Genomic DNA, 25,981 nt, shown 5'->3' with positions numbered 1-25,981 from the left:
GAGTGGATTTGGCTATTTCAGCCACACCTGTTGCTGACCTCTATAAGGTGTCAAAAGCATTCCACAGGGATGCTGGCCCATGTTGACTACAATGCATTCCACAGTTGTGCCAAGTTGGCTGGAGGTCCTTTTGGTGGTGGACCATTCTTGATACACACAGGAAACTGTTGAGTGTGAAACACCCAGCAGCGTTGCAGTTCTTACCATACCCCGTTCAAAAGGAACTAAAATCTTTTGTTTCGCCCATTAACTCTCTGAATGTTACACATACACAATCCATGTCTCAAATGTTCAAGGCTTAAAAATCCTTCTTTAACCTGTCTCTTCCCCTTCATCTACACTGATTGAAGTGGATTTAACAGGTGACATCAATAAGGGATCATAGATTTCACCTGGATTCACCTGATCATTATATGTCATGGAAAGAGCAGGTGTTGTTAATGTTTTGTATACTCAGTGTATATATATGCAGTGATAAACATTTCCCAATGTATTTATATAAAGGATTTATAATCATATTAATTTGGTCCTTAACTCTCTACCTCAGATATTAAGATGAGGCCTCCACAACACTACAAACCAAGAGTTTCCACCTCAGCCAGACAGGATGTAAAGAAGCATCTGGATGTGAGATACATGGAACCAACCTCAAGCTTGAGAAAATCACCTGTTCCATCTCAGTATGGTCGCACCAGTCCTTCCAGGGTCATACCTATCTCAGTCACAGGCAGCAGCTACAATAGGAATCAGAGTCCTGCAGCCAGAAGGGACATGGTCTCGTTCACTAAATCCCAGTCTGCATCCTCCAGCTCTTCATCCTCTACTATTAAACCTGTGGCCAAGAGTACCGACAAGAAGAATGTAGATGCTCAGAGAAAAGTTGTGGAGGAGAGGAGTGTGAGAATCAAAGAGGTGTCACAACACCCAGCTAAGGATTCTCTCGGCCATTCTCTCGGCACAGCAAACAATTCCAGTCCCATTGCCTCACCCACTGCTGACATCAAATCAGTGAGAATAGTGTCACCACCAATGATGAGTCTGAGCAGAAACACGGAGGAGAACAGCAAAAAGAAAGTAGAGAGGCAAGTTGAAAGAGAGGTGAGAGGAGATGTATTTCATCTTCAGAATGTCAAGATGCATGCCAAAGACGGCAACGTTGCAGGCATCACAACAAGTGATGAGATGGTCCTAGACTCTGTGTCTATGGAAGAACTTATTGATAAGGTCATGAAACCTGCTGGTTTTGATCGAATGGTCTGCAGCTCATCTCCAGACTCCAAAATCACTTACCATGTGGAGAAAACGGAGCAGGAGGACGGGTCAACAAAGACACAGATTATCCTGGAGTCCAAGGTCCAGGAGGAGCTGGATATGTCAGAGGACTCTGCACTGGAACAACTACTCAGCAAGGGAGTGAAACACGTGTCACTGGAGGATATCAAGGGCAGTGAAACAGGAAACATGATTCAGAACCTGCTCAGCCTTGGGCTGCATGGAGGAGAGGACATGGAAAACAAGTCTGTCAATGTGGAGATCATTGAGGAACCAGTGGAGGGTTACAGTGACGAGGAGTACGAGTTTGAGGAGAAGTCCACACCCAAGTTCTCCGAGCCCTCTTCAATGTTCTTCCAGATTGAAGAACTAGAGAATGACCCCCACGGCACCAAATACCATGAGAGTGTTGATGAAGTAATGAAAACCTCCATGACAGATGAAAACTATGGCAGGAATTGTGGATCTGTGAAGGTCCAGGAAGACTCCAGAGATAGTGAATCTCCATACTACAGCCACGACCAAGAGTCTCAAGAATATTTTGTCTCTACACCTGATGCCAATCTGTCAGAGCCTGAGGAGGGTGGTGGTATTGCATCATATGGACATTACGGAGTGGTGGACGACCTTTCAGATGAAAGGTACTACCAGGATGGGGGACTCTCAAGGAACAGAATGTTTGTTGAGGAAAGCGATAGTTGCAGACCTGCATCAGACAGCCTGTACATAAAGGGTGACCACTCCTTGGCGCGAGAGAGTTTCCCTGAGTGCATTATTGAAGAGGAGACCATCCATGTCTCCCCCACAGTACAGGAGTCGATGCTTGGATACCTGAGAGAGGAAACTCTGGACCCCAAAGAGCAGCTGAGGGGAGCCCTAGAGCAGCTCCAAGGAACAGTGTCAGGGAGCCTGAAAGAAGAGTTGGCGCTCTTCACAAGAGACGGCAGTGATGGTCCTCAGAACATATCTGTGGACATCAAGAAAGTACACCAGTCCTCCGATAACGGAACCACGACTATCGTGGCAGAGCTCAAGAGCTCAACAACCCTGGAGGACTCTGGGCTGCTGGAGGAGCAGGGGGAGGATGTATCTGAGGAGCAGATCATGGCGGCTCTACGCTCCTCCAACTCCGGCCTTGGAGCAGAGGGAGGATTCACCCTGGTCACAAATGAGATGGGCTGGGTGACGAGCAATAAGGGACAGGGAGGAGAGTCCACGACTGAAGTCACTGAGAAGCACATCAAGCTGGGGCCATCAGAGAAGTCCTTTTCCTTCCAGATGGATGTGAATAACAGCCAAGGACAGGATCCCCCACCAAAGGTCACTCATGAGAAAAGAGTTGCCACAGTCTATCTTGAATCTAATGAAGATGAGATCTGATTAAAATTAGATCATTTTATTACATTACTCCCCATATTAAGCCACACACCAGTCAATCAGTTGCAACGAACAGTGAGGTGACGTCATTAGTTGCGATTCATAAATTGCGATGCCTACAATCATGGTAAGAATACAAATTATAGCCACTGCCTGTATATCAAAAAGTTAAATAGCGTTGGTTTCCCATTTTCACACTGCACTCTGCTCCCCTTTGAGAATGTGTTATATTGATTTCCTGCTAGATACACTCCTCTATTTATTTATACAGTGAAGCTAAAACATTAATGTGGCTCTATACTCCAACATTTTGGATTTGAGATCAAATGTTTTATATGAGGCGACAGTACAGAATATCACTGTTATTTGAGGGTATTTTCATACATTGTAAGTAAGCATTTCACTGCAAGGTCTACACCTGTTGTATTTGGAGCATGTGACTAGTAACATTTTATTTGACATAACTGTTTTACCATTTATAAATGAATTGCACTTCATTTATCTAGTCCCCCATTTGAAGGTGTCATAAGTAATTGGACAAATGCACTTATAGTGTATTAAATGAAGTCAAATGTTTAGTATTTGGTCCCATTTTCTCTACAAACTTATTGGATGCATTTACAGTTTGTTTTTCGGATTATATGTTGTGGCCCAATAGAAATTGATGGTAAATAATGTTTTGTCACTTTTATTGTAAATAAGAATACAATATGTTTCTGAACACTTCTACATGAATGTGGATGCTACCAGGATGTTGGATATTGGATAATCATGAATGATGTTTATGCCTCTAACTTCCTCATTCTTCATTATTGAAGATGCATTCATGATTATCCATAATCATGGTAGCATCCAAATGAATGTAGAGGTGTTCAGAAACGTTATATAATTTTTTACCGCAAAAGTGGCTCCAAAATGACTCAATACATTATGTACCAATACTTACAATTAGGCACAACATAATCCAAAATAAGACCAAAACAAACTTCAAAATGCATTAAACAAATTTGTAGTCACAAGCTTGATGGGACCAAATACTAAACTTGCCTGAATTTAATACACTATTAATTACATTTTCCAAATACTTATCACAACTTCAAATGGGGGGACTAGATACATAAAGTGCATTCATTTCTAAATGGTAAAACAAATATGTATGAAAATACCCACAAATAAAAGGTGACGTTCTTTACTGTCGCCTCATATAAAACATTTGATCTCAAATCCAAAATGCTGAAGTTTAGAGCCAAATAAAAAAAAAGTTGCTTCACCATTCAAATAAATATGTAGGGAGTGTATATATTTGTGTACTAACTTGTACTACACTGCTTAGGCCTCTCTTCTCTTTTGCCTGAGATACTTTAACCAAATATGGAATGATTCTAATATACATGTATATCCTTCATTGTTATGGTTAAGATTGCAGTCTTAAAACAGGTTCAACATGTATGTAGCTAGAAGAGAAAACGTATAGGTATTGTTTCCTGTAATGCCATGTTATTTGGAACCACATTTAAAGCGTGGTGTGTTGCTGAGGGGCTTCTTGTGGTTAATAAGTGGAATCATCCAATACAGTGCTTATGATGGATATATTGGAATGTGTTTATGATAGGGCATACAAGTAAGTGTATCATGTCTTGTCAAATGAAATCTACCCTCTATGAATGATTTGAATTGGAAATACAGACTTTTTTAAACTGCAAATTGTCAAATCAAATGGGGTGTTATCGAGTGATTCTGATCACCACTTTGCATGTTTGACATTACTAATACGTTTAAAATAATTGTCCCTCAAAATAATTGTATAGTTTATCCTTCCGGTTCCTTCACCATGATCTTTTAATCTGTAAATGGCTTTAGATCGGCGAGAAGTAATCCGGCCATCTTGAATTCCAAAGAGAGGTGTTTTTCTCTGCTTGTAGAGGCAGTGGTAGCAAGAGAGACAGAGGCTTTAAACTAGGTGGAAAGAACTTGAGGAATGAGGAGAGACACAGAGAGCTAGAGAGAATGAGGAGGTAAGCAGATGGTTAGTGTCTGAGATGACACCTGTATATCTAATTTCAGTAAACCACAGTACATATGAATTGCCTCGGCATGAGCCATGTTGTGTTGGTGACCAGTGTCAGAATTCACCTTGGCTCAGAGGTGAGTTAGTGTGTGTACCACCGTGGCTATTTTAGGACCAGCGCACCAGCTTAGTAGCACTGCCTGTGTGTGTGTGGTGTGTGTCTGCGTGCGTGTGGAAAAACGAAAGCACCTCCAATATGACTTCACCCCACAACCCCGGTCTTCTTCCTCAATAAGCTGCTTTAGAGTTCTTCTCTGCAACAGTGCAGAAACACCGAACTCAGAAATTTTACATTATGCTTACTTGACACGGTCTTGTTATAACAGAACATAAAGAGTGTGGAAATACAATATAATACAATATAGTACAATATAATTGCTTTACAAATTGTTTTGTGACAAAGCTGAACGCAAATGACCTAAAGTAGAGCACTTTAGAGTTGAAAGATGTTAGCTATAAACAATGGTTTGTTGTTGTACTTAAGTGCCCAGATACATTAGAAAAAAGGTTTTGCCTTAAGTCCTTAAACATCTCTTTAGTGTGTGAATATAGCGTGAAAGACTTTTATAAAACACCCCGTTTGGCCAAAACACTTACATACTGTAGGTTAATTTTGTGTTTAAGAACATTATCAAAAAGGCAGTCCTTTTTGATACGCAACATTGTAGGTGAAATTAAATCTCCAAACTACCCAATGTGCAGTACACATTGCAGTGCAAAAGAGCGTTTCATGCCTCAATTTTGAATGTTTAAAAAGGGGATGTGCTACCCTCATGATTCATTGGCGTTATTCGCATATTGAAAGTAAGTGCATCATGCATTAGCCTACTTTATTCTTCTTTTAATAAAGATGGGTGAATTTAGTGAGAATGAGTTTTCAACCATTGTTTGGACACCTCTTCATATTGCAAAAACAATTAAATTACTACTTGAGTGTGTTTCCTGAGTTTGAGTCTTTATTAATACAACATAAACATAACATTGAACGTCTTCGTTGTATACACAGAAGAGACAGGGAAGGGACAGAGTCCTCCGCTGCAGCTCTTCTCCTGAGCTGTAGAACCTTCCCTTCATTCTGAGGAGTTCTGTCTGCGTAGTCCTGCCAACAGCCTGACACTAATTTCTAAGAGAATGCACAATGAAAACAGAAAGGATTGCCAGGGATCTTCTTGATTCATTTCCAATTCATAGAATTTCTCCTTGCGACAAAGGGAGAGGCTTTATTTTCTTAGAGGGCCAAGGCTCATTCATCCAGCTCAGCTCTGATGGCATGTTAGGAGTCCGACATGTTGGCGTTTCCTCCTGCCTTGCTATAAGAAGGTAGGACTGCACAGAAAGGAGGCCTTGTTTTCAGGCTACCCTCCCTCCTCTGTCTCCCAGCAACCTCGGGCGCCCTGGAAAAACATACACTGCTGTAAATGACAATGTGGGTTTAATATATTTAACAGGGCAGACAGTGTAGGGAATGCCCCTTTATCATTTTGCCAACACATTAAAGTCACTATTTTACTGTCTCTCACAACAATGTTCCTATTGATAAATGCATTGGATGTATAATGTGTTGGTATCGATGGTCATTACTGAGGTTGCCTACTTACTGGGCCAGCATGTCCACTGTCTTCTGCGTGGCTCTTGTCTTCTTATGCTGAGGGCCATACAGGATACGCTGAATGTCCAGACACTGAAACAGAAACAACAAGGTTCACTGTGGGGTAAGATATGATTTTAAATAGGAAAAGATATGACATACTTCTGAATTATTTAGCACAAAATCTGAGGTTAAAGTTCAAACAAATTCAAAGCACTTAGTGACTACAGCACTTTTGTGTGAACGTATGACAAAGAGTAGGGAGAATGATGGATTGTTTTTGTCTACAAACAATATGAAAAGGTAGAGCTACACTTAGACAGCTGAGGGGTATCAAAACACTTCCTGTCCAATTCTGTAGAGCTCTTCCCATCCAGAAATAACCCCTCTAGTAACCAGGGTTCAGATAACACCAGTCTATCTGACTCACCCCGGGGAGTAGACACTGACCAGCACATCTCTGGGTATTTCTAGGACCAAACAATAACAAACCTGGCATCTGATCTGCTTTAATAGGTTTATAAGGTAAACTCAAGTAGCAGTGATGATCAAGAATGACTTTCTTTAATCAATGGAAATGAGTGGGGAGCGACCACTTTGTTTATCTATGTCAAAGCAGATTTGCTGAATGCACTGTAACCATAGAAACCAGTAATGTTGTTATCACACACACGTGTGTTTGATAACAACAATGAGAAAGATTATCAAACATTTCCACAATCAACATAAATCACAGGATGTCAACAGAACTTTGTGGAACCAAGGAAAGTGAGTGCTCAATGTTTCCTGCCTGGCGATGGAAGCGGCAGAGTAAAGGGCTCGGGGAAACTTTGGCAGATAGCCATCTGGCCATGGATGTTTTTGTCAGTTCTCCCTGCTGCACTATGTAATGGAAAGACTTCTATTGCAACAGGAAGATGGAGAAAAACTACAAATGTTTGTGTGAGCCATTGTTTTCCCCTTTCATAAACTCTGAGTGTCATGTCAGAGTCAGGCTTCCTTTATAGTCCCCAAAGAGGAAAAAGTTTTGGATAAGTGCAACTCTCTCACTGTCAAGTTTCATGTATTTTTTCCTTTGAGAAATCCTCTTGGATTCTGTCCAGATTTCTAAATCTAACATCATGGCTCCAGAGAGCAGCGGTTGTCATGATAACGGGGGAAAGAACATGATAACACTGCACGTTATCGGTCAGGGGTACTTCAGAAAGGTTACCCATCCCGTCCGGATAAGAAGCAGAGTGTGGGAGCTCTGATTCACTCTGGGATACTTGGACCCACTTTGCACTTAGATACAATAACAAAGCAACATAGCAACACGGCTCCTTAACTTACAGGCTTGTTATTACTAGTACTCTGAAATCTCCCTGAACTGGACTATTTTAGTGTGTTTCTGGGGATGGAGAGAACGAGCTCAGAAGGCAAGGACGGAGAAAGTGTGTCAATGTATATGTGTGTACTTAGTATATAGCTATTGATGACAGGTATTTGCTATAAGCATTAACTGTGTCTTTTATAAATCAAACATAATTGGCACAAACAGAGTTTAAAAAATAAATAATTCTTTATCTGTTATTTTACCAGGTAAGTTGACTGAGAACAAGTGCTCATTTGCAGCAACGACTTGGGGAATAGTTACAGTGGAGAGGAGGGGGATGAATGAGCCAATTGTAAACTGGGGATTATTATGTGACCGTGATGGGCTGAGGGCCAGATTGGGACTTTAGCCAGGAAACCGGGGTTAATACCCCTACTCTTACGATAAGTGCCATGGGATCTTTAATGACCTCAGAGAGTCAGGACACCCGTTTAACATCTCATCCGAAAGATGGCACCCTACACAGGGCAGTGTCCCCAATCACTGCTCTGGGCCATTGGGATATTTTTTTAGACCAGAGGAAAGAGTGCCTCCTACTGGCCCTCCAACACCACTTCCAGCAGCATCTGGTCTCCCATCCAGGAACTGATCAGGACCAACACTGCTTAGCTTCAGAAGCATGCCAGCAGTGGTATGCAGGGTAGTATGCTGTGGTGTTGACAAGGAACTTGTAAGGCAACTTTTGTTACCTGTTTTCTGAGTGATAGTCATCATATAAGTCTCATATTCCATCCGTATACAGGGACAGATTCAGGAATTTTAGATTTAGAAGGACGTAATGGCCTGACAGTCTAATTGGGGTCAGTGGCCCCTTTAATTTGACAGTGGTGAGCAAAGTTCCCCTTTCCGTCCACACTCCCCAGACCTATCTGGCTGTGTTCAAAAAGAGAAAGCAGCACAATTTAATTCTGTGTGACTTTTACACCAGAGAGTGGCTGGCTGAGCACACTGCACAGAGCCTAGATTAGCATGTTATTCTCAAGGCACTGAGCCTGAGAGACCATGGCAGAAATAGCTGCTCTCACAATGACAGGGACTCTCTATAATATAAAATAATATATATATATATATGAGGGAGCTTCATAAACATACTCTCAGTGGTGTATTAATGTTAGGTTGCCCTGTGACTACTGGACTTTAGCAGAGCCCTCTCAAATAGCTTGGCAATAAGAAAGGGCGATACTCTGTACCTGAGTGTATGTGGGTGAGAGAGAGCAGTAACTCCATGTAAACACAACATACTCATATTTCCCTACACTTAAAACATACAGGTAACTGCCAAAATAAAGGAAACACTTGAGTAAATGAGGGATACAAAGTATTTTGAAAGCAGGCGCTTCCACACAGATGTGGTTCCTGAGCAATTCACATCCCATCATGCTTAGGATCATGTATAAAAATGCTGGGCAGGCCCAGTTGCCCATTATTTTGTCTACCATGGCTATGCCCATATAGGATGGCAATGCCCCCATTCACAGGGCACCAGTGGTCACTGAATGGTTTGATGAACATGAAAACAATGTGAACCATATGCCATGGTCATCTCAGTCACCAGATCTCAACCCAACTGAATACTTAAGGGAGATTCTGGAACAGCGCCTGAGACAGTGTTTTTCCTCCCCATCAACAAAACACCAAATTATAGATTTTCTTGTTGAAGAATGGGGTCGCATCCCTCCAATAGAGTTCCAGACACTTGTAGAATCTATGACAAGAAGCATTGAAGCTGTTCTGGCTCGTAGTGACCCAATGTCTTATTAAGATACTTTATGTTGGTGTTTCCTTTATTTTGGCAGTTACCTTCAGTCATTAAGCCATGTTTTATCAAACTGAGCAGTAGTAGAGAAGTCATGGTAATGAAATATAACTGTGCTTTTTCTAATAGATGTTAAGTCCCCTATATGGAGGACTTTGAGTGGTTCTGGAATGGTTCCAACTGACATTTTGTTGTACAAAGCTCCCTGTGAATGTTGTAGGGTCCAGTGCCTTATTGTGCCAGTGCCTCATCTGCCTGCTCTCCACTACCACTCTGTCAGTGGAGCTGCCATGAAGTGTCAGGTTTCACACCCCACATTTGCATAGGGAGTGCCATTTTCTGGCTTATCCAGACAAATAATTGATTTGCTCTCCGTCTGTGTGATGGAGCCCAGCCCGGGAGACGGCATAATAAAGGGGACAGTCTAGCAAATCCAACAGTTGTAGTTTCATCTCGATGTGATATTCTCAGTCGGATTTAGAGATCTCAACAGGAAAAAATATTAAATGATTTCATAGAATTGAAACACAACCACTTTCTCTTGGTCACATGAAATCACTTTGTACGAAGCTAAAGTTGTAACGAGTCTGCAGCAATTAGAATGGTGTTTCTTCATCACTCAGAGGAGGCTTGGCAGAAAATGCTCTGTTGTCAGTTTTATGAAATGGTGCCATATTTGTACTGTCACTAAATATGATCATATTTATTTTACAGTTATACGGTGAAATCTTACAGTAAAGTTGTTTCTAATTTTATTGTTACTTTATTTAGAAAGCATATCTGACTTTTCAAGTCCTATTGCCCCACTTGTATAATAGGAAGGGGGAAAAGTATATATATATATATAGTGTACTATGTACTTGAGATTGTGTCCTCAAAATATGAGTACAACTCAGCAATGCATAACAATTAGTTTTTCTCCAGAAAAGGGATTTCCGATCTTTCTAGAAAGGAAAGGTCAGTTGTACATCTGAATGCTTTCAACTGAAATGTTTCTTCTGCATTTAACCCAACCTCTCTGAATCCGAGAGGGGGGCTCCCTTAATTGACATTCACGTTGTCGGCTCCCGGGGAACAGTGGGCTAACTGCCTTGGTCAGGGGCAGAACGACATATTTTTACCTAGTCAGTTCGGAGATTCGATCCAGCAACCTTTCGGTTACTGGCCCAGCTCTCCTAACCGCCAGGCTACCTGCAGCATTACTAGCTATTGTTTATGGCCAATTCATGAAAAATAATTACTTTTGAGTATGTCCACTCAGGGTGGAAATCTACATTTTGCCATATAATTCGACTGGATTTAACATAATATTGCCCAGTGATCCTCAAGCTGCCTTAAAATGTTCAAAGCAGCCGTTTTTATCTCAATATCAAATAATTTCTGTTTAACAATTAACAATTGGACTGTCTGGGTGGGGTCTGAGTTATTGGCAGAGGTTTGGAACTATCTTTCTTATTGGTCTTATAGGTGATGTCACCAGACAGGCCAAAACTCCACCCCACCAAAACAGGCAGAAATTTCAAACAACTCTTACACTAAAAAAGCATATTCATAATTTTCAAAATGTCACAGTATTATTCCAACCTCATGACGTGGAAAAATATACAAAACACAGGGAAATCACGTTTTTGACTGCATTGAGTCTTTAAAATCAGTGTTGGGCAACAAAAGGGAATGGTGGGTATAATGCCAGTGTTTACCTTGCTCATGGTCCTATGGGCATGCTTCACCTGGCCCTGGGTCATCTGCACCCCTCCAATCAGCTGCAGAGTGTCAGCCACCTCAGGACTCAGGTCACCAAACGTCTCTCTCTTCAAGGCCAGGGACTCCCTCTGGATCTCTACACACCTCTGACATAGTACATGCACCACAACATTGGTTAATGCCTACTTAGTGACTGCTCAGTGCATTTTATTTGGCTCTTCCCCTCCACTGATTCCGTATGGCCAGTCTTACAGAGCTTCAGGCAATTGAAGCTCACTATGGTGGCTATTCATTTCACAGACTCTCCTGTCTCAAAAACACCTGTCACCCTCTGTTACCCTCAGCTAGCCTGATCCTTAGTAGCAGATTAAACTATCCCTGTAAACATGACATGACTGACTGCAAGGTGGATTCCCACAATGCCATGTGAGAGAGGGAAGTCCCCTTGAGAATGTCAAACCTCTCAGAGCGACAGAACAGAGATGTCTGTGATGCTGTAAACACCTGGAAGGGATGCTATTAGTGCGATTAGACCACTGGTGTTGGTGGTCTATTGGAGTGTGTGTGAGTATGTGTGTGTATGCAGGACTGACCTCTTGCTGCCCAGTGAGGAGGAGGAAGCGACAGTAGTCATCCTGAAGGTTGAGAGTGACAGTAGCCTGTGGGCCTAGGGAGCTCCTGTATGTACTCAGACTCTCCTCATAGTAGTGTGCTGCTGAGTCTAGTCACAGATGGAAGATCACGTAATCACTTATGATCTTCAACATATTACAGTATGTTATTTGTTTGCTTATTGGTGCTGCCTGCATCGCTTTTTACGTAGTTTGTCCATTCCTCCACAGCTCATCATTCCTGGTAGTGGTTGCTCATATATTGTTGTTCATGTAATGTAACTATACCGTGAAGTTCCACACATACAGGTCAGATGGGGGTGAACATTGATATGGGGGTGAACTCACACAACATGCTATTTCTGCAAAACTATAATCAGCCTGCCTTCAAATTTATATGAACTCAAAGAGCTTGACATAAGAGAGGCAGAAAAGGATTCATGTCCCCAACAACAACCCCCTATATAGCAGAGTTCCCCCATAGTGCACTGCAGCAGTCCTGTGTTGTATGAATAGACTCACCATTGTGGTGGGGCTCTGATACAGTAGAGTAGGCCAAGGCCAGGCTGTGAGCGATGTGAGCCCCATCCAGACCCCCAGGGCTCTGACTCAGAGCTATGGCATGAGCCTAGCAGAAACCCAAATGAAATATGACAGATCACATATCACACTAAGGACTGAGGAGAACATTACCAAACAACAGGTCTCAGAGGCATTCTAACAGCCCTCAGCTCATCTTAAGATAGTCATATAGTCTGAGTAATATAGTCAGTATGTGTGTAATGTTAAGTCATTCATATAGTCGTGTGTAATGTTAATATAGTAACACTGTTTTTGCTAAAGTATATTGATGCCTTCCCACCCTTCCACACTTAAGTTGTATTACCTTCACTGTTATGTGTTGCTGTTTTGTGCCTGTATTCAGGTCTCATATGTCCCTTACCTTAGAGAGGTGCTCTAAAGCTCTGTCGAGGCGGCCCTGGGCCTGTTCGATGGCAGCCATGTCCTTATAGACGGAGCAGGCCTGACCTGGCCTTTCCCAGCCCTCCAGCAGCTGCAAACTACTCTCACACTGCCCCAGGGCCTCCTCTGACCTGCCTTGCCGCTGGTACACCCTGCAGGAGAGATGGATAGGGCAGAGAGAGAGAGAGAGAGAAGAGAGAGAGAGAGAGAGAGAGAGAGAGAGTAAAGAAAAGCATTAGTGGTCGGGATCTTTCTGTAGGCATGTTGCAGTGTTGAAATCTTGGCCCAGAGTGTTGGTCAGAACTGTGCCAAGAGTGGGGCCTGAGGAGGAACGTCGAACTAGGCCTGGCTGGGTCTAGCGGACTGCTGCCTCTGATGTCAGATGCAGTGAGTGCAGACTATAATAGGAGATTCCTACACAAAGAACTGTTTACTCCGTCTCTGGCTGTGTCCTTTCAGATGGTCTAATGGTCTCTCCTCTGGGAAGACTGAGGAGTGCGTTGCTCTCAGAGCCACATTATAAATAAAGACTTACTGACACTGCCTAACAAGTCCAGCACCTCGCTGAGCAACCACACAAGAGCTCCACACCAGGATGTCTAAATTAGGTTTGTCCTGGTAGTCACAACACAGTGGAGATCCTCTGCATCAGTAAAGAATGCAGACAGTTCCTTACATAGGTTGTGAACAGATATCTGATGAGACGAAAACAAAAACTGCACTAAAATGGTCAAATCACCCCTGTTGTAAGACACTGTTGTAAAAACATGTATATTTGCTGTTGATATGAGGCAGCACGTAGGCAGTTAATAATGTGCCACTCCGAGGACAACACCAGCTCTGGATCTCTGTACAATAGGCCTTCAGTCTGTGGTCTAACACCCTCAGTCACCACATAGGGGGGTGGGTGATGGGATGCTAGCAGAGACTTGCATCATCCTCAGCAAGGACACTAGTCAGACATCAATCCATTTAGCCTGCTAATAGCCTCAACACCCCACAGGATTCTAATACCTAATACCTATTTTCTACTTAAGAATTGCACTGTTGGTTAGGCCCTGTAAGTAAGCATGTTGGCGCACGTGACAAATAAACTTTGATTTGATTCAGACACTAATGGAGTCTAAATTCAATTCAGCTCTGCTGTTCGTAGGTGGCCTTCCTCAGAGGGAATACTGTTTGCATCAATACCACAGTACAGGACTACTAAGGAAAACAACTCATCATTAATGAATCCCTCTACATGGACAGTAACGGTAAAGCAGGTGATTTTTTGCTGACAGTCATTTTCTATTATTTACCCCATAAATAATAGTATAGTATAAATGACTACAACTCAAAACATCAGTGTGTATAGTTAGTGCAGTGAAATGTTGGTTGTGGAGGGTAGCACTAAATTAATATCTCTGAGATTTCCCATCAATCCCTGATTATCAAAGCAAGCCTTGATGGGAGCTGGCCTGCATGGGAATGGGACGGCTTCCCCCCTCAGTCATCAGAAATTCCAGAGAACAGCACAGCCTTTTAGGGCAGCTGGGATGGCTGGCTGCATTAGCAGAAACTCTGTGTGCCCATTGCCCAGGCCAGCGTACTGCCTTCTTGTCCACAGACAGACCTGTGGACAATGCCACTGCATCCCCTCATTCACCAGCTGATGCCACCCACCCAAGCTTCCTGTTCCTGGCACAGGAGGCAGTATGTCATCTGCAGCTGACATCTAATTCACTGTCCACAGAGCAGAGCAATAATGTAATTAGTGATTTTCACATGAACTGCCAAGCAGCCCACACGGCCCTCTGTTTAGTAATGCTTACCAGACCAATACTGACGCACGTAGGGGCCCTCGAAGGTTTGCTCCTTATACAGGGAAAATTATAGTGTTCAAAAAGCCAGGAAAGGAACTATTGGAGGTGGAAATATACAGCAAAATGAATGTTAAACTGTGTTGTTTTGTTGGGCTGTGGGTGCCCTATTGGAACAAAACACAATCCTTCATTATCATTTCCTTTCCTGTGTCTCAGGCAGCATCAAGTAAATCCACTGTGACAACACCTAGATTTGAGACCAGAATATGACATGTTGCCATAGGAATGCAAGTCAGTGGGGGATGAGAGCCACAACAGCCCGCTCAACTGAGAACCTCTAATGTCAACAGCAACTCGCATGCAAAGCACACCTCAGCACTTGTCTTTTCAACCATCTATGTAAAATCTACTTGTCACTTAAATATCGCTGGATTGATTGCTTTCATTTGACTCCTGTGACTCTTTCATACTCCTACTTGTGCCAGACGTTTTTTCCGTTAACATTAACCAAGGAAATGTTCGTAATGACCTGTCAAACACACCCTGGTAATGGCTGAAATGAGCTCAATGGAATAAAGTACATTGTTTTACCATTGAATCTATTAGAACGCTAGCTTCATCAGGGATTTAACACACCCAGTCGTACTGTTGAATCTATTAGAACGCTAGCTTCATCAGGGATTTAACACACCGAATCGTACTGTTGAATCTATTAGAACGCTAGCTTCGTCAGGGATTTAACACACCCTGTTTTACCATTGAATCTATTAGAACGCTAGCTTCATCAGGGATTTAACACACCCAGTCGTACTGTTGAATCTATTAGAACGCTAGCTTCGTCAGGGATTTAACACACCCAGTCGTACTGTTGAATCTATTAGAACACTAGCTTCGTCAGGGATTTAACACACCCTGTTTTACCATTGAATCTATTAGAACACTAGCTTCGTCAGGGATTTAACACACCCTGTTCTACCATTGAATCTATTAGAACGCTAGTTTTGATTTAACACACCCTGTCGACACTTGATGGTTGTTAATTTGTGGAATTTAAAAAAGTTATAATTTAATACAAATTAGATCTGCTGATACGAAAGCAACTTTTGAAAATGAACACTGATTAAAGTGATATGATGTCTGATCTCGTAAACAATGTAAAGTATGTTTAGATAGGTGTAATCTAGAGCCAAACATGTTGATTTGTAATCTGAAGGTATCCTGCTATTAACACACTTGTTGAATTTTGCAAGAGAGCGTGACAATAACAGTAAATAATGAGGCAGTCCAGACAGCGCAGGAGAATGCAGGTAGGGTAGACAGAGAAGGAGAATGCAGGTAGGGTAGACAGAGCAGGAGAATGCAGGTAGGGTAGACAGCGCAGGACAATGCAGGTAGGGTAGACAGAGAAGGAGAATGCAGGTAGGGTAGACAGAGAAGGAGAATGCAGGTAGGGTAGACAGAGAAGGAGAATGCAGGTAGGGTAGACAGCGCAGGACAATGCAGGTAGGGTAGACAGAGCAGGAGAATGCAGGTAGGGTAGACAGAGAAGGAGAATGCAGGTAGGGTAGACAGAGAAGGAGAATGCAGGTAGGGTAGACAGAGAAGGAGAATGCAGGTAGGGTAGACCGCGCAGGACAATGCAGGTAGGATAGACAGAGCAGGGAGGGTAGACAGAGCAGGGAGGGTAGACAGAGCAGGGAGGGTAGACAGAGCAGGGAGGGTAGACAGCGCAGGACAATGCAGGTAGGATAGACAGAGCAGGGAGGGTAGACAGAGCAGGGAGGGTAGACAGAGCAGGGAGGGTAGACAGAGCAGGGAGGGTAGACAGAGCAGGGAGGGTAGACAGCGCAGGACAATGCAGGTAGGATAGACAGAGCAGGGAGGGTAGACAGAGCAGGGAGGGTAGACAGAGCAGGGAGGGTAGACAGCGCAGGACAATGCAGGGAGGGTAGACAGAGCAGGGAGGGTAGACAGCGCAGGACAATGCAGGGAGGGTAGACAGAGTAGGAGAATGCAGGGAGGGTAGACAGAGCAGGGAGGGTAGACAGCGCAGGAAAATGCAGGGAGGGTAGACAGCGCAGGACAATGCAGGGAGGGTAGACAGAGTAGGAGAATGCAGGTAGGGTGGAGAATGCCGGTAGGGTAGACAGAGCAAGAAAATGCAGGTAGGGTGGAGAATGCCGGTAGGGTAGACAGAGCAGGTAGGGTAGACAGCGCAGGACAATGCAGGGAGGGTAGACAGCGCAGGGAGGGTAGACAGAGCAGGGAGGGTAGACAGAGCAGGGAGGGTAGACAGAGCAGGGAGGGTAGACAGAGCAGGGAGGGTAGACAGCGCAGGGAGGGTAGACAGCGCAGGACAATGCAGGGAAGGTAGACAGAGCAGGGAGGGTAGACAGAGCAGGGAGGGTAGACAGAGCAGGGAGGGTAGACAGAGCAGGGAGGGTAGACAGAGCAGGGAGGGTAGACAGAGCAGGGAGGGTAGACAGCGCAGGGAGGGTAGACAGCGCAGGGAGGGTAGACAGAGCAGGGAGGGTAGACAGAGCAGGGAGGGTAGACAGCGCAGGGAGGGTAGACAGAGCAGGTCTTTGGTGGTTGCAGCCCTGTTCCACCCCTTTATGTTAATTTATATGAGTATCTTCATTCATTGTCCAACTGTTGCATTTATTAGAATTGTTTTCAAAACCTTTTAACAATAACTTAGTACAGGTGGCAAAATAAACTATAATACTGTCGATCAGTATTTCATATTGTGCTCATTACACTGGCACCTTGCATATACTGTACCTCTACAATGAGTTAAATGGAAAATCTCCAACTAGACCTGAAACTGTGTGAAAGCTTGTTTTATTGTTCCAGGCTTTTGTGGGGACATTCACACTGGTCACAACATTAGAGTCCTGTTGACTAGGGTGCTTACAGAAACCAGCCAAGTTCAGTCATCCTCCAACAAAAGAGCTTAAGCAAGCTTACACACCAGCGAGCGTCCGCACATTTTTCTAATTTCACAAATTGCGTAAACAAACAGTCAGTCATAAAAACTTAAAAGGATGACCTCACTCCCAAATACTTTTTTACCTCAGCTCCCTTCAAGTTGAAACAACTCTAATGCTACTAATATTCCACACTGAGTATCTGGGTATATTGGTACCACATTTGCCTCAGCCATGTCTTGTAATCAATATTGACTTGTACAGCAAATATTGTGTATTCATGAATTACTCAAGTTATGTTTTGACAAATCCATAACAGTGAAGTTAAGTTGTATTAAGTGTGGAAGGGTGGGAAGGCATCAATATACAGTGTTACCCTACAACTGAACAAAATGATCAATGCCGTTTAGTGCAAAAAGCCTCCTGAGTACACAATAATTAGCTATTACAGGCAGAGCAGTGAAGGCAATCATGAAATATGAATGCAGCGCTGGGGATGTGTTATCCTCCCTGCCCCTGCTCCACTGATCCAGCAGACACTGAACAAGTGGGAAGTGCAATAACCCCAGTCACCGGTCTGCAGCTGCGCATGCTCACACCCCTTGGGCTTGACAACAGGCCTGGGAGAACAGCTTGATGTTTACATCGGAAAAACAACAACTTTGAGGGTACTTTAGGCACTTCTACTGTGAGGACCAGGTTAAGATAATTCAGAGACTTTCCATGTCACTACTAGTCTAAACTAGAGCAGAAAAGACCACATTGTTTGAGTGAAATGAACCATTAAAATGTATCTCAATAGATGGATTTGCTCAGTGAACATGTTAGACATTGTCTCCATCTTGTGGCCAAAACCTAATGTCTTTCTCAGTGGATAAACTCAGATAAACAGTATTAACAACAGGCTGTTATTGTGCCTTCAAGGTAACAGGCTGTATGTTGACATCTGAACATATAGGTGTATTTGATACAACAGTCTTATCTGAATCTACAATGACACTTCACATGAACATTCACTTGTTTTTGTTGGAGAAGTGCAAAGGCATTCAGACTTCAACCTGAACATGATACTGAAGGAGGTGTCTGTGGAATTAAATAGAGTAGCATAGTGTATGATACCTAAAGAGGAATCCAGTGAATATCAAAGTGCTCTCTGCTGTCACAGCGGACATTGTAGTAAAGGCCACATTGGTCAGATAGACACAATGCTCCAAATAAGTTTATTTTGAAAGTGATTTGGCGCAAAATATTTCTGCAGATCAGTTTAGTTTTCTCTATAATACCTGGACAGAGACGTGGATATCTCAAACTCAGTCTCCATTTTCTCCTCTTTGCTCATGCCTCCTAGCTGATGAAGTTCGACCACAATCCTCTCTGCTTTTCGATGATTATACTCTGCTTCCTCGAGAGTTGGGATGGTTAAAGAGTATTGCATAATCAACATTAAAGCAGTACTACATTAATTTACCCTTGGACATTTAACCATGCTATTGTTTGAATTTACATTTAGACAATCATTCTCCTAATGTTTTTGGGGCTTCCATTACAAATATCTAATCATTCTCCTAATGATTCTCCTAACGCTCAGACCTATTTCCTTGAGCCAGAGCTTTATCCAGACAGATTACCAGGATGTGTGCTCAGAGCATGAACTGACCAGCTGGCATGTGTCTTTAATAATTAATAAAAATTTTAACCTTTCCTGACCTAGTCTGTAATACCTACAGTCGTGGCCAAAAGTTTTGAGAATGACACAAATATTAATTTTCAAAGTCTGCTGCCTCAGTTTGTATGATGGCAATTTGCATATACTCCAGAAGGTTATGAAGAGTGATCAAATGAATTGCAAATAATTGCACTGTCCCTCTTTGCCATGCAAATGAACTGAAGAGAGAGAGGGGAGCGGTTCAATTGTTGTGAAGAAGGCTTCAGGGCGCACGAGAAAGTCCAGCAAGCGCCAGGACCGTCTCCGAAAGTTGATTCAGCTGTGGGATCGGGGCACCACCAGTACAGAGCTTGCTCAAGAATGGCAGCAGGCAGGTGTGAGTGTATCTGCACGCACAGTGAGGCGAAGACTTTTGGAGGATGGCCTGGTGTCAAGAAAGGAAGCAAAGAAGCCCCTTCTCTCCAGGAAAAACATCAGAGAAGACAAGGTGAGCACTACCATCAGTCCTGTGTCATGCCAACAGTAAAGCATTCTGAGACCATTCATGTGTGGGGTTGCTTCTCAGCCAAGGTAGTGGGCTTACTCACACAGCCATGAATAAAGAATGGTTCCAACACATCCTCCGAGAGCAACTTCTCCCAACCATCCAGGAACAGTTTGGTGACGAACAATGCCTTTTCCAGCATCATGGAGCACCTTGCCATAAGGCAAAAGTGATAACTAAGTGGCTTGGGGAACAAAACATTTATATTTTGGGTCCATGGCCAGGAAAATCCCCAGACCTTAATCCCATTGAGAATTTGTGGTCAATCCTCAAGAGGCGGGTGGACAAACAAAAACCCACAAATTCTGACAAACTCCAAGCATTGATTATGCAAGAATGGGCTGCCATCAGTCAGAATGTGGCCCAGAAGTTAATTGACAGCATGCCAGGGCGGATTGCAGAGGTCTTGAAAAAGAAGGGTCAACAATGCAAATATTGAATCTTCGCATCAACTTCATGTAATTGTCAATAAAAGCCTTTGACACTTATGAAATGCTTGTAATTATACTTCAGTATTCCATAGTAACATCTGACAAAAACATCTAAAGACACTGAAGCAGCAAACTTTGTGGAAATTAATATGTGTCCTTCTCAAAACTTTTGGCCACAACTGTACATTTCAACCACACCACCAAACCCTGCACCCAAGAATGACTACCGCCCCATAGCACTCACATCTGTAGTCATGAAATGCTTTGAAAGAATGGTCATGGCTCACATCAACACCATCATCACAGATACTCTGGACCCACTTCAATTCGCATACCGCCCCAACAGATCCACAGATGACGCCATCTCTATCGCACGCCACCACTGCCCTTTCCCACCTGGACAAAAGGAACAACTAAGTGAGAATGCTGGTCATTGACTACAGCTCAGCATTCAACACCATAGTGCCCTCCATGTTCATTACTAAGCTAAGGACCCTGGGACTGAACACCTCCCTCTGCAACTGGATCCTGGACTTCCAGACGGGCCACCTCCAGGTGGTGAGGGTAGGTAGCAACACATCTGCCACGCTCACCCCCAACACAGGGGCCCCTCAGTCCCCCCCTGTCCAACCACAACTACGTGGCAGCGCACGACTGCAACACCAACATTAAGTTTGCTGACGACACAACAGTAGTTGAACACCGACAACGATGAGACAGCCTACAGGGAGGAGGTCAGAGACCTGGCAGTGTGGTGCCAGGACAACAACCTCTTCCTCAATGTGGGCAAGACAAATTAGCTTATCATGGACTACTGGAAATGGAGGGCCAAACAAGCCCCCATTCACATCGACAAGGCTGTAGTGGAGCGGGTCGAGAGCTTCAAATTCTTTGGTGTCCACATCATTAAAGACCTATCATGGTCCAAACACACCGACACAGTTGTGAAGAGGGCACGACAACACCTCTTCCCCCTGAGTAGGCTGAAAAGATTTGGCAGATGTTCAAAAGGTTCTACAGCTGCACCATTGAGAACATCTTAACTGACTGCATTACAGCTTGGTATGGCAACTGCTCGGCATCCAACCACAAGACGCAACAGAGGGTAGTGCGTATGGCCCAGTACATCACTGGGGCTGAACTCCCTACCATCCAGGACCAGGCAGTGTCATTGGAAGGTCCTAAGAATTGTCAAAGACTCCAGCCACCCAAGTCATGGGCTGCTCTCTACGGTAATGCACGGCAAGCAGTACCAGTGTGCCAAGTCTGGGACCAAAAGGCTTCTGAACAGCTTCTACTCCCAAGCCATAAGATAGCTGAACAATTAATCAAATGTCTACCCGGACAATTTACATTGACCCCCTTTATTGTATCTTCATTTTTCTGCACTGACTCTCTTGCACTGGCTCTACCCACACACACACACACACACACACACACACACACACACACACACACACACACACACACACACACACACACACACACACACACACACACTGCTGCTACTTTGTTTATTATATTTCCTGATTGCCTAGTCACTTTTACCCTCATCCACATGTACAGTTGAAGTCGGAAGTTTACATACACCTTAGCCAAAACCATTAAAACTCAGTTACACAATTCCTGACATTTAATCCTAGTAAAATTCCCTGTCTTAGGTCAGTTAGGATCACCACTTTATTTTAAGAATGGGGCAGAAGTTTACATACCATACACTCAATTAGTATTTGGTAGCATTGCCTTTAAATTGTTTAACTTGGGTCAAACGTTTTGGGAAGCCTTCCACAAGCTTTCCACAATAAGTTAGGTGAATTTTGGCCCATTCCTCTTGACAGAGCTGGTGTAACTGAGTTAGGTTTGTAGTCCTCCTTGCTCGCACACGCTTTTTCAGTTCAGCCCACAAATGTTCTATAGGATTGAGGTCAGGCGTTTGTGATGGCCCCTCCAATACCTTGACGTTGTTGCCACAACTTTGGGAAGTATGCTTGGGGTGATTGTCCATTTGGAAGTCCCCTTTGCAAACAAGCTTTAACTTCCTGACTGATGTCTTGAGATGTTGCTTCAATATATCCACATAATTGTCCTGCCTCATGATGCCATATATTTTGTGAAGTGCACCAGTCCCTCCTGCAGCAGAGCACCCCCACAACATGATGCTGACACCCCTGTGCTTCACGGTTGGGATGGTGTTCTTCGGCTTGCAAGCCTCCCCCTTTTTCTTCCAAACATAACGATGATCATTATGATCATTAAACAAAAATAGAACTGTTTGATCAGACGAGGACATTTCTCCAAAAAGTATCATCTTTGTCCCCATGTGCAGTTGCAAACCGTAGTCTGGCTTTTTTTATGGTGGTTTTGGAGCAGAGGCATCTTCCTTGCTTAGTGGCCTTTCAGGTTGTCGATATAGGACTTGTTTCACTGTGAATATAGATACGTCTGTACCTGTTTCCACCAGCATCTTAACAAGGTCCTTTGCTGTTGTTCTGGGACTGATTTGGACTTTTCAGACCAAAGTACGTTCATCTCTAGGAGACAGAACGTGTCCCCTTCCTGTGCGGTATGACGGCTTCGTGGTCCCATGGTGTTCATACTTGCGTTCTATTGTTTGTACAGATGAACGTGGTACCTTCAGGCCTTTGGAAATTGCTCCCAAGGATGAACCAGATATGTGGAGGCCTACAATTTATTTTCTGAGGTCTTGGCTGATTTCTTTTGATTTTCCCATGATGTCAAGCAAAGAGGCACTGAGTTTGAAGGTAGGCCTTAAAGCTTCTAAAGTCATGACATCATTTTATGGACATTTCCAAGCTGTTTAGAGGCACAGTCAACTTAGTGTATGTAAACTTCTGACCCACTGGAATTGTGATACAGTGAATTATAAGTGAAATAATCTGTCTGTAAACAATTGTTGGAAAAAATTACTTGTGTCATGCACAAAGTAATGTCCTAACTGACTTGCCAAAACTATTGTTTGTTAACAAGATATTTGTGGAGTGGTTGAAAAACTAGTTTTAATGGCTCCAACCTAACTGTATGTAAACTTCCGACTTAAACTGTACATACTGTATTACCTCAATCCCGTACCCCTGCACATTGATTAGGTACCGGTACTCCTTGTATATACCCTCCTTATTGTTATTTTATTGTGTTTTATTGTGTTACTATTTCCTTCCTATTATTTAGCAAATATTTTTCATAGTTTTTAACTCTGTATTGTTGAGAATGGGCTTGTAAGTAGTCATTTAATGGTAAAGTCTACACTTGTTGTATTCACCGATGAAATGTAATTTATCACAGAAACAATGTGGGTAAAGGATATTTTGCCAGCAGCAGAGTGGCGCCTCCCTGTGTTAGGTATATGTTGAGGAGACAGGAGAGAATGTGGACCCTGTCCTCCCGGCAGGTGGAGTTGGGGGTGTAGAAAGGGAGCAGGTCACTGGCTCTGGCTGAGTGCTCCTGGGCCTGCACTGCCCAACCTGTGGGAATCAGGAACAACACATAGGTAATTCCAAGATTTGGTAAGGTATAAATATATACAATTTTAACCGTTATGAACTCTTTATAAATGGTACCTCATTGTAAAGGCTAATCACAACATAATTCACCTTTAAACTGTAGGTATGCTTTAGCCAGTCTGATGTGGGCTTGGGCTAGTTTCAATTGCCCATCTCCATATACCAGTCTTGTAAGAGCCACACAGCGGACAAGGTCCTGGATACAAGCATCAAACTGTCCGGGACAAACATTTCATTATTGTTGACATACATGACCAACATGACCCTGTATTGAAAAAAGCCTTTATGCTGAGTGGTACTGTACATGCATTATACCTTTGATAAGAGAATGATACAATTCCTGAACATGACAGGGTGACTATGACATCTACAGAAGGTTAAGACAACCTTCACAAACTTTGCAGTACCTCTGGTTATAGTACTTTCCACCTCACCCCATTGCATGCAGGTGTCAGAATGGAAAGCAACTTAAAACCTCTATAGGTCTACCTGTTGAGTGTCTGCAAAGGCTTGGGCCCTGCTATCATACTGGGTAAGTTTTTCCTCGGGAGTCATCATCATCGACTCTCCCGTGTCATCCATTCCTCTCTGAGAGACACTTGCCAGTCCTTTATCACTATAAGGATAAAGGTGCTTTCAAATGATCTACATGGGTAACACAATCATCATCATCAGCATTTTTCTAATAACAGACATGAACAATCCACATTGACTCGAATGCGCAGAATTGATCTCTTCGAAATTATTTGTTTTCTTCCAACATCAGTTTTACAGCAATGCATGCATGCACAAGCACAATGTATAACTTACGATTCTCCACCGTCAACGAATCCAAGTCCTGGTTTGGAGCGTGTGTTTGTCATTGGATAATTATAATTCATTTTTAGGTTAAAAAAACAAACAACCTTTTGCAGAATAATTTCATGTTTGTTTCTTTTTTACATCCGTTGTCGTGGATACGGCAGTATGCGTCATAATCAGGAAAGGTTCATCATAAATCAATGCGCGACATTTTATTTTGTTTGTTGTATTCATCATATAACCACAAACAGTTCGCTCGGGGTGTTCATACAAGCAAGCATCCACTAATATAAAACTTAGAAATCAAAAAGCGCTAAATGTAACTTCCTGATAAAATGTCACGTGACCGACAATGTTCTACAGCACCAAACCAACTTTATGCACGTGCAAATATTTGTGCATACAAATTGTTTTATGTTAAATCAGGCTTTGTTTTTTAGCTCGAATTAATAAAAATATGATTATGTGAAATAAGGCCTACTTCTCAGACCCGGGTGTGTCTGACAACAGCTGATAAGGTGGCAGGATGTAGCTGAAAATAAATGATGGGGAACATGCTGTGTTGATGATTGTACGCTAGGTTTTTAGGCTATTGCTGAATTTTTACTAAATTATTGGCCTACCCTTATTTTGTGTATTTTGTTACCGGTGGTGATAGTGATGGTTTGTCGGGACTGGGGCTTTCGCGTGACGCAGCGGTCTAAGGCACTGAAACTCAGAGTCACTACATACCCTGACTCGATCCCCGACTGTATCACAACCGATCGGGAGTCCCATAGGGCGGTGCACAATTGACCCAGCGTCGTCCAGGTTAGGGGAGGGTTTTGCCGAGGTAGTCCGTAATTGTAAATAAGAATTTGTTATTCACTGACTTGCCTAGTTAAATAAATACAAAATAAAGCTAAAACGCTATGGTTGTCAACAAATGTTGTCCCGACGTGATAACTGTATAGAGCTTTACTCCATCTAGACACAACATTCTGTCCCGACATGTATTTATTTTTCTCCTTTGCACCCCAGTATCTCTATCTGCACATTCATCTTCTGCCGATCTAGTATTCCGGTGTTTAATTGCTATATTGTAATTACTTTGCCACCATGGCCTATTTATTTCCTTAACTTACCTCATTTGCACTCACTGTATATATACTTTTTGTTTTCTTTTGTTCTACTGTATTATTGACTGCATGTTTTCTTTATTCCATGTGTAACTCTGTGTTGTTGTATGTGTCGAATTGCTACGCATTATCTTGGCCAGGTCGCAGTTGCAAATGAGAACTTGTTCTCAACTAGCCTACCTGGTTAAATAAAGGTGAAATAAATCAAATAAAAATAGATTCGGTTTGCTCCTAGCATAACTCAGCTAGGCGAAGGGACCGCCTGGACTCTTAAACACACCAAAGACCTTCGCTTGAAAAATGAGATGAAATAAGCAATAATTATTGTTGTTTTCCCCTCTTGAGACACCTTAGCAACAACATGGCCAGAAACACTTCCTCAAAATAGTCAGAATTAATCTAAAATAAATCAATGTTGACGTTTTTGCCGAGTAGTGCAATTTTACATTTA

General features: G+C 43.0%; 2 protein-coding genes across 4 annotated transcripts in view; one reads left to right on the top strand and one right to left on the bottom strand.

The window, feature by feature from the left end:
* The window catches only part of synm (synemin, intermediate filament protein), a 15,801-nt gene extending 10,146 nt beyond the window's left edge, over positions 1–5,655 (top strand). Inside the window, exon 4 of the mRNA XM_064929971.1 lies at positions 548–5,655. Coding sequence (XP_064786043.1) covers positions 548–2,652 — 2,105 coding nt within the window. The 3' untranslated portion in view covers positions 2,653–5,655. The remainder of the gene's footprint in view (positions 1–547) is intronic.
* Positions 5,652–25,981, bottom strand: ttc23 (tetratricopeptide repeat domain 23). Of its 3 annotated transcripts, none has more exons than XM_064929974.1 (11): positions 25,537–25,981; positions 24,101–24,227; positions 23,702–23,825; positions 23,416–23,572; positions 18,733–18,858; positions 12,695–12,866; positions 12,274–12,379; positions 11,734–11,861; positions 11,137–11,286; positions 6,316–6,398; positions 5,652–6,111 (listed from the first exon to the last, which is right to left on the bottom strand). In XM_064929974.1, exons 1-11 carry the CDS (start codon positions 25,539–25,541, stop codon positions 5,991–5,993), a joined length of 1,299 nt encoding a protein of 432 aa, XP_064786046.1. In that variant the 5' UTR covers positions 25,542–25,981; the 3' UTR covers positions 5,652–5,990. The 3 variants fall into 3 exon arrangements, with proteins under 3 accessions (XP_064786046.1, XP_064786047.1, XP_064786045.1); XM_064929975.1 differs by lacking the exon at positions 25,537–25,981 and adding an exon at positions 24,422–25,022 and having other exon boundaries at positions 24,101–24,256; XM_064929973.1 differs by lacking the exon at positions 25,537–25,981 and adding an exon at positions 24,422–25,022.

The sequence above is a fragment of the Oncorhynchus masou genome, chromosome 22, assembly GCF_036934945.1.
Source record: "Oncorhynchus masou masou isolate Uvic2021 chromosome 22, UVic_Omas_1.1, whole genome shotgun sequence".
NCBI classification, from domain to species: Eukaryota; Metazoa; Chordata; class Actinopteri; order Salmoniformes; family Salmonidae; genus Oncorhynchus; species Oncorhynchus masou.
The sequence above is the reverse complement of the archived record's forward strand: the minus strand, read 5'-3'. Positions and strand labels throughout refer to the sequence as shown.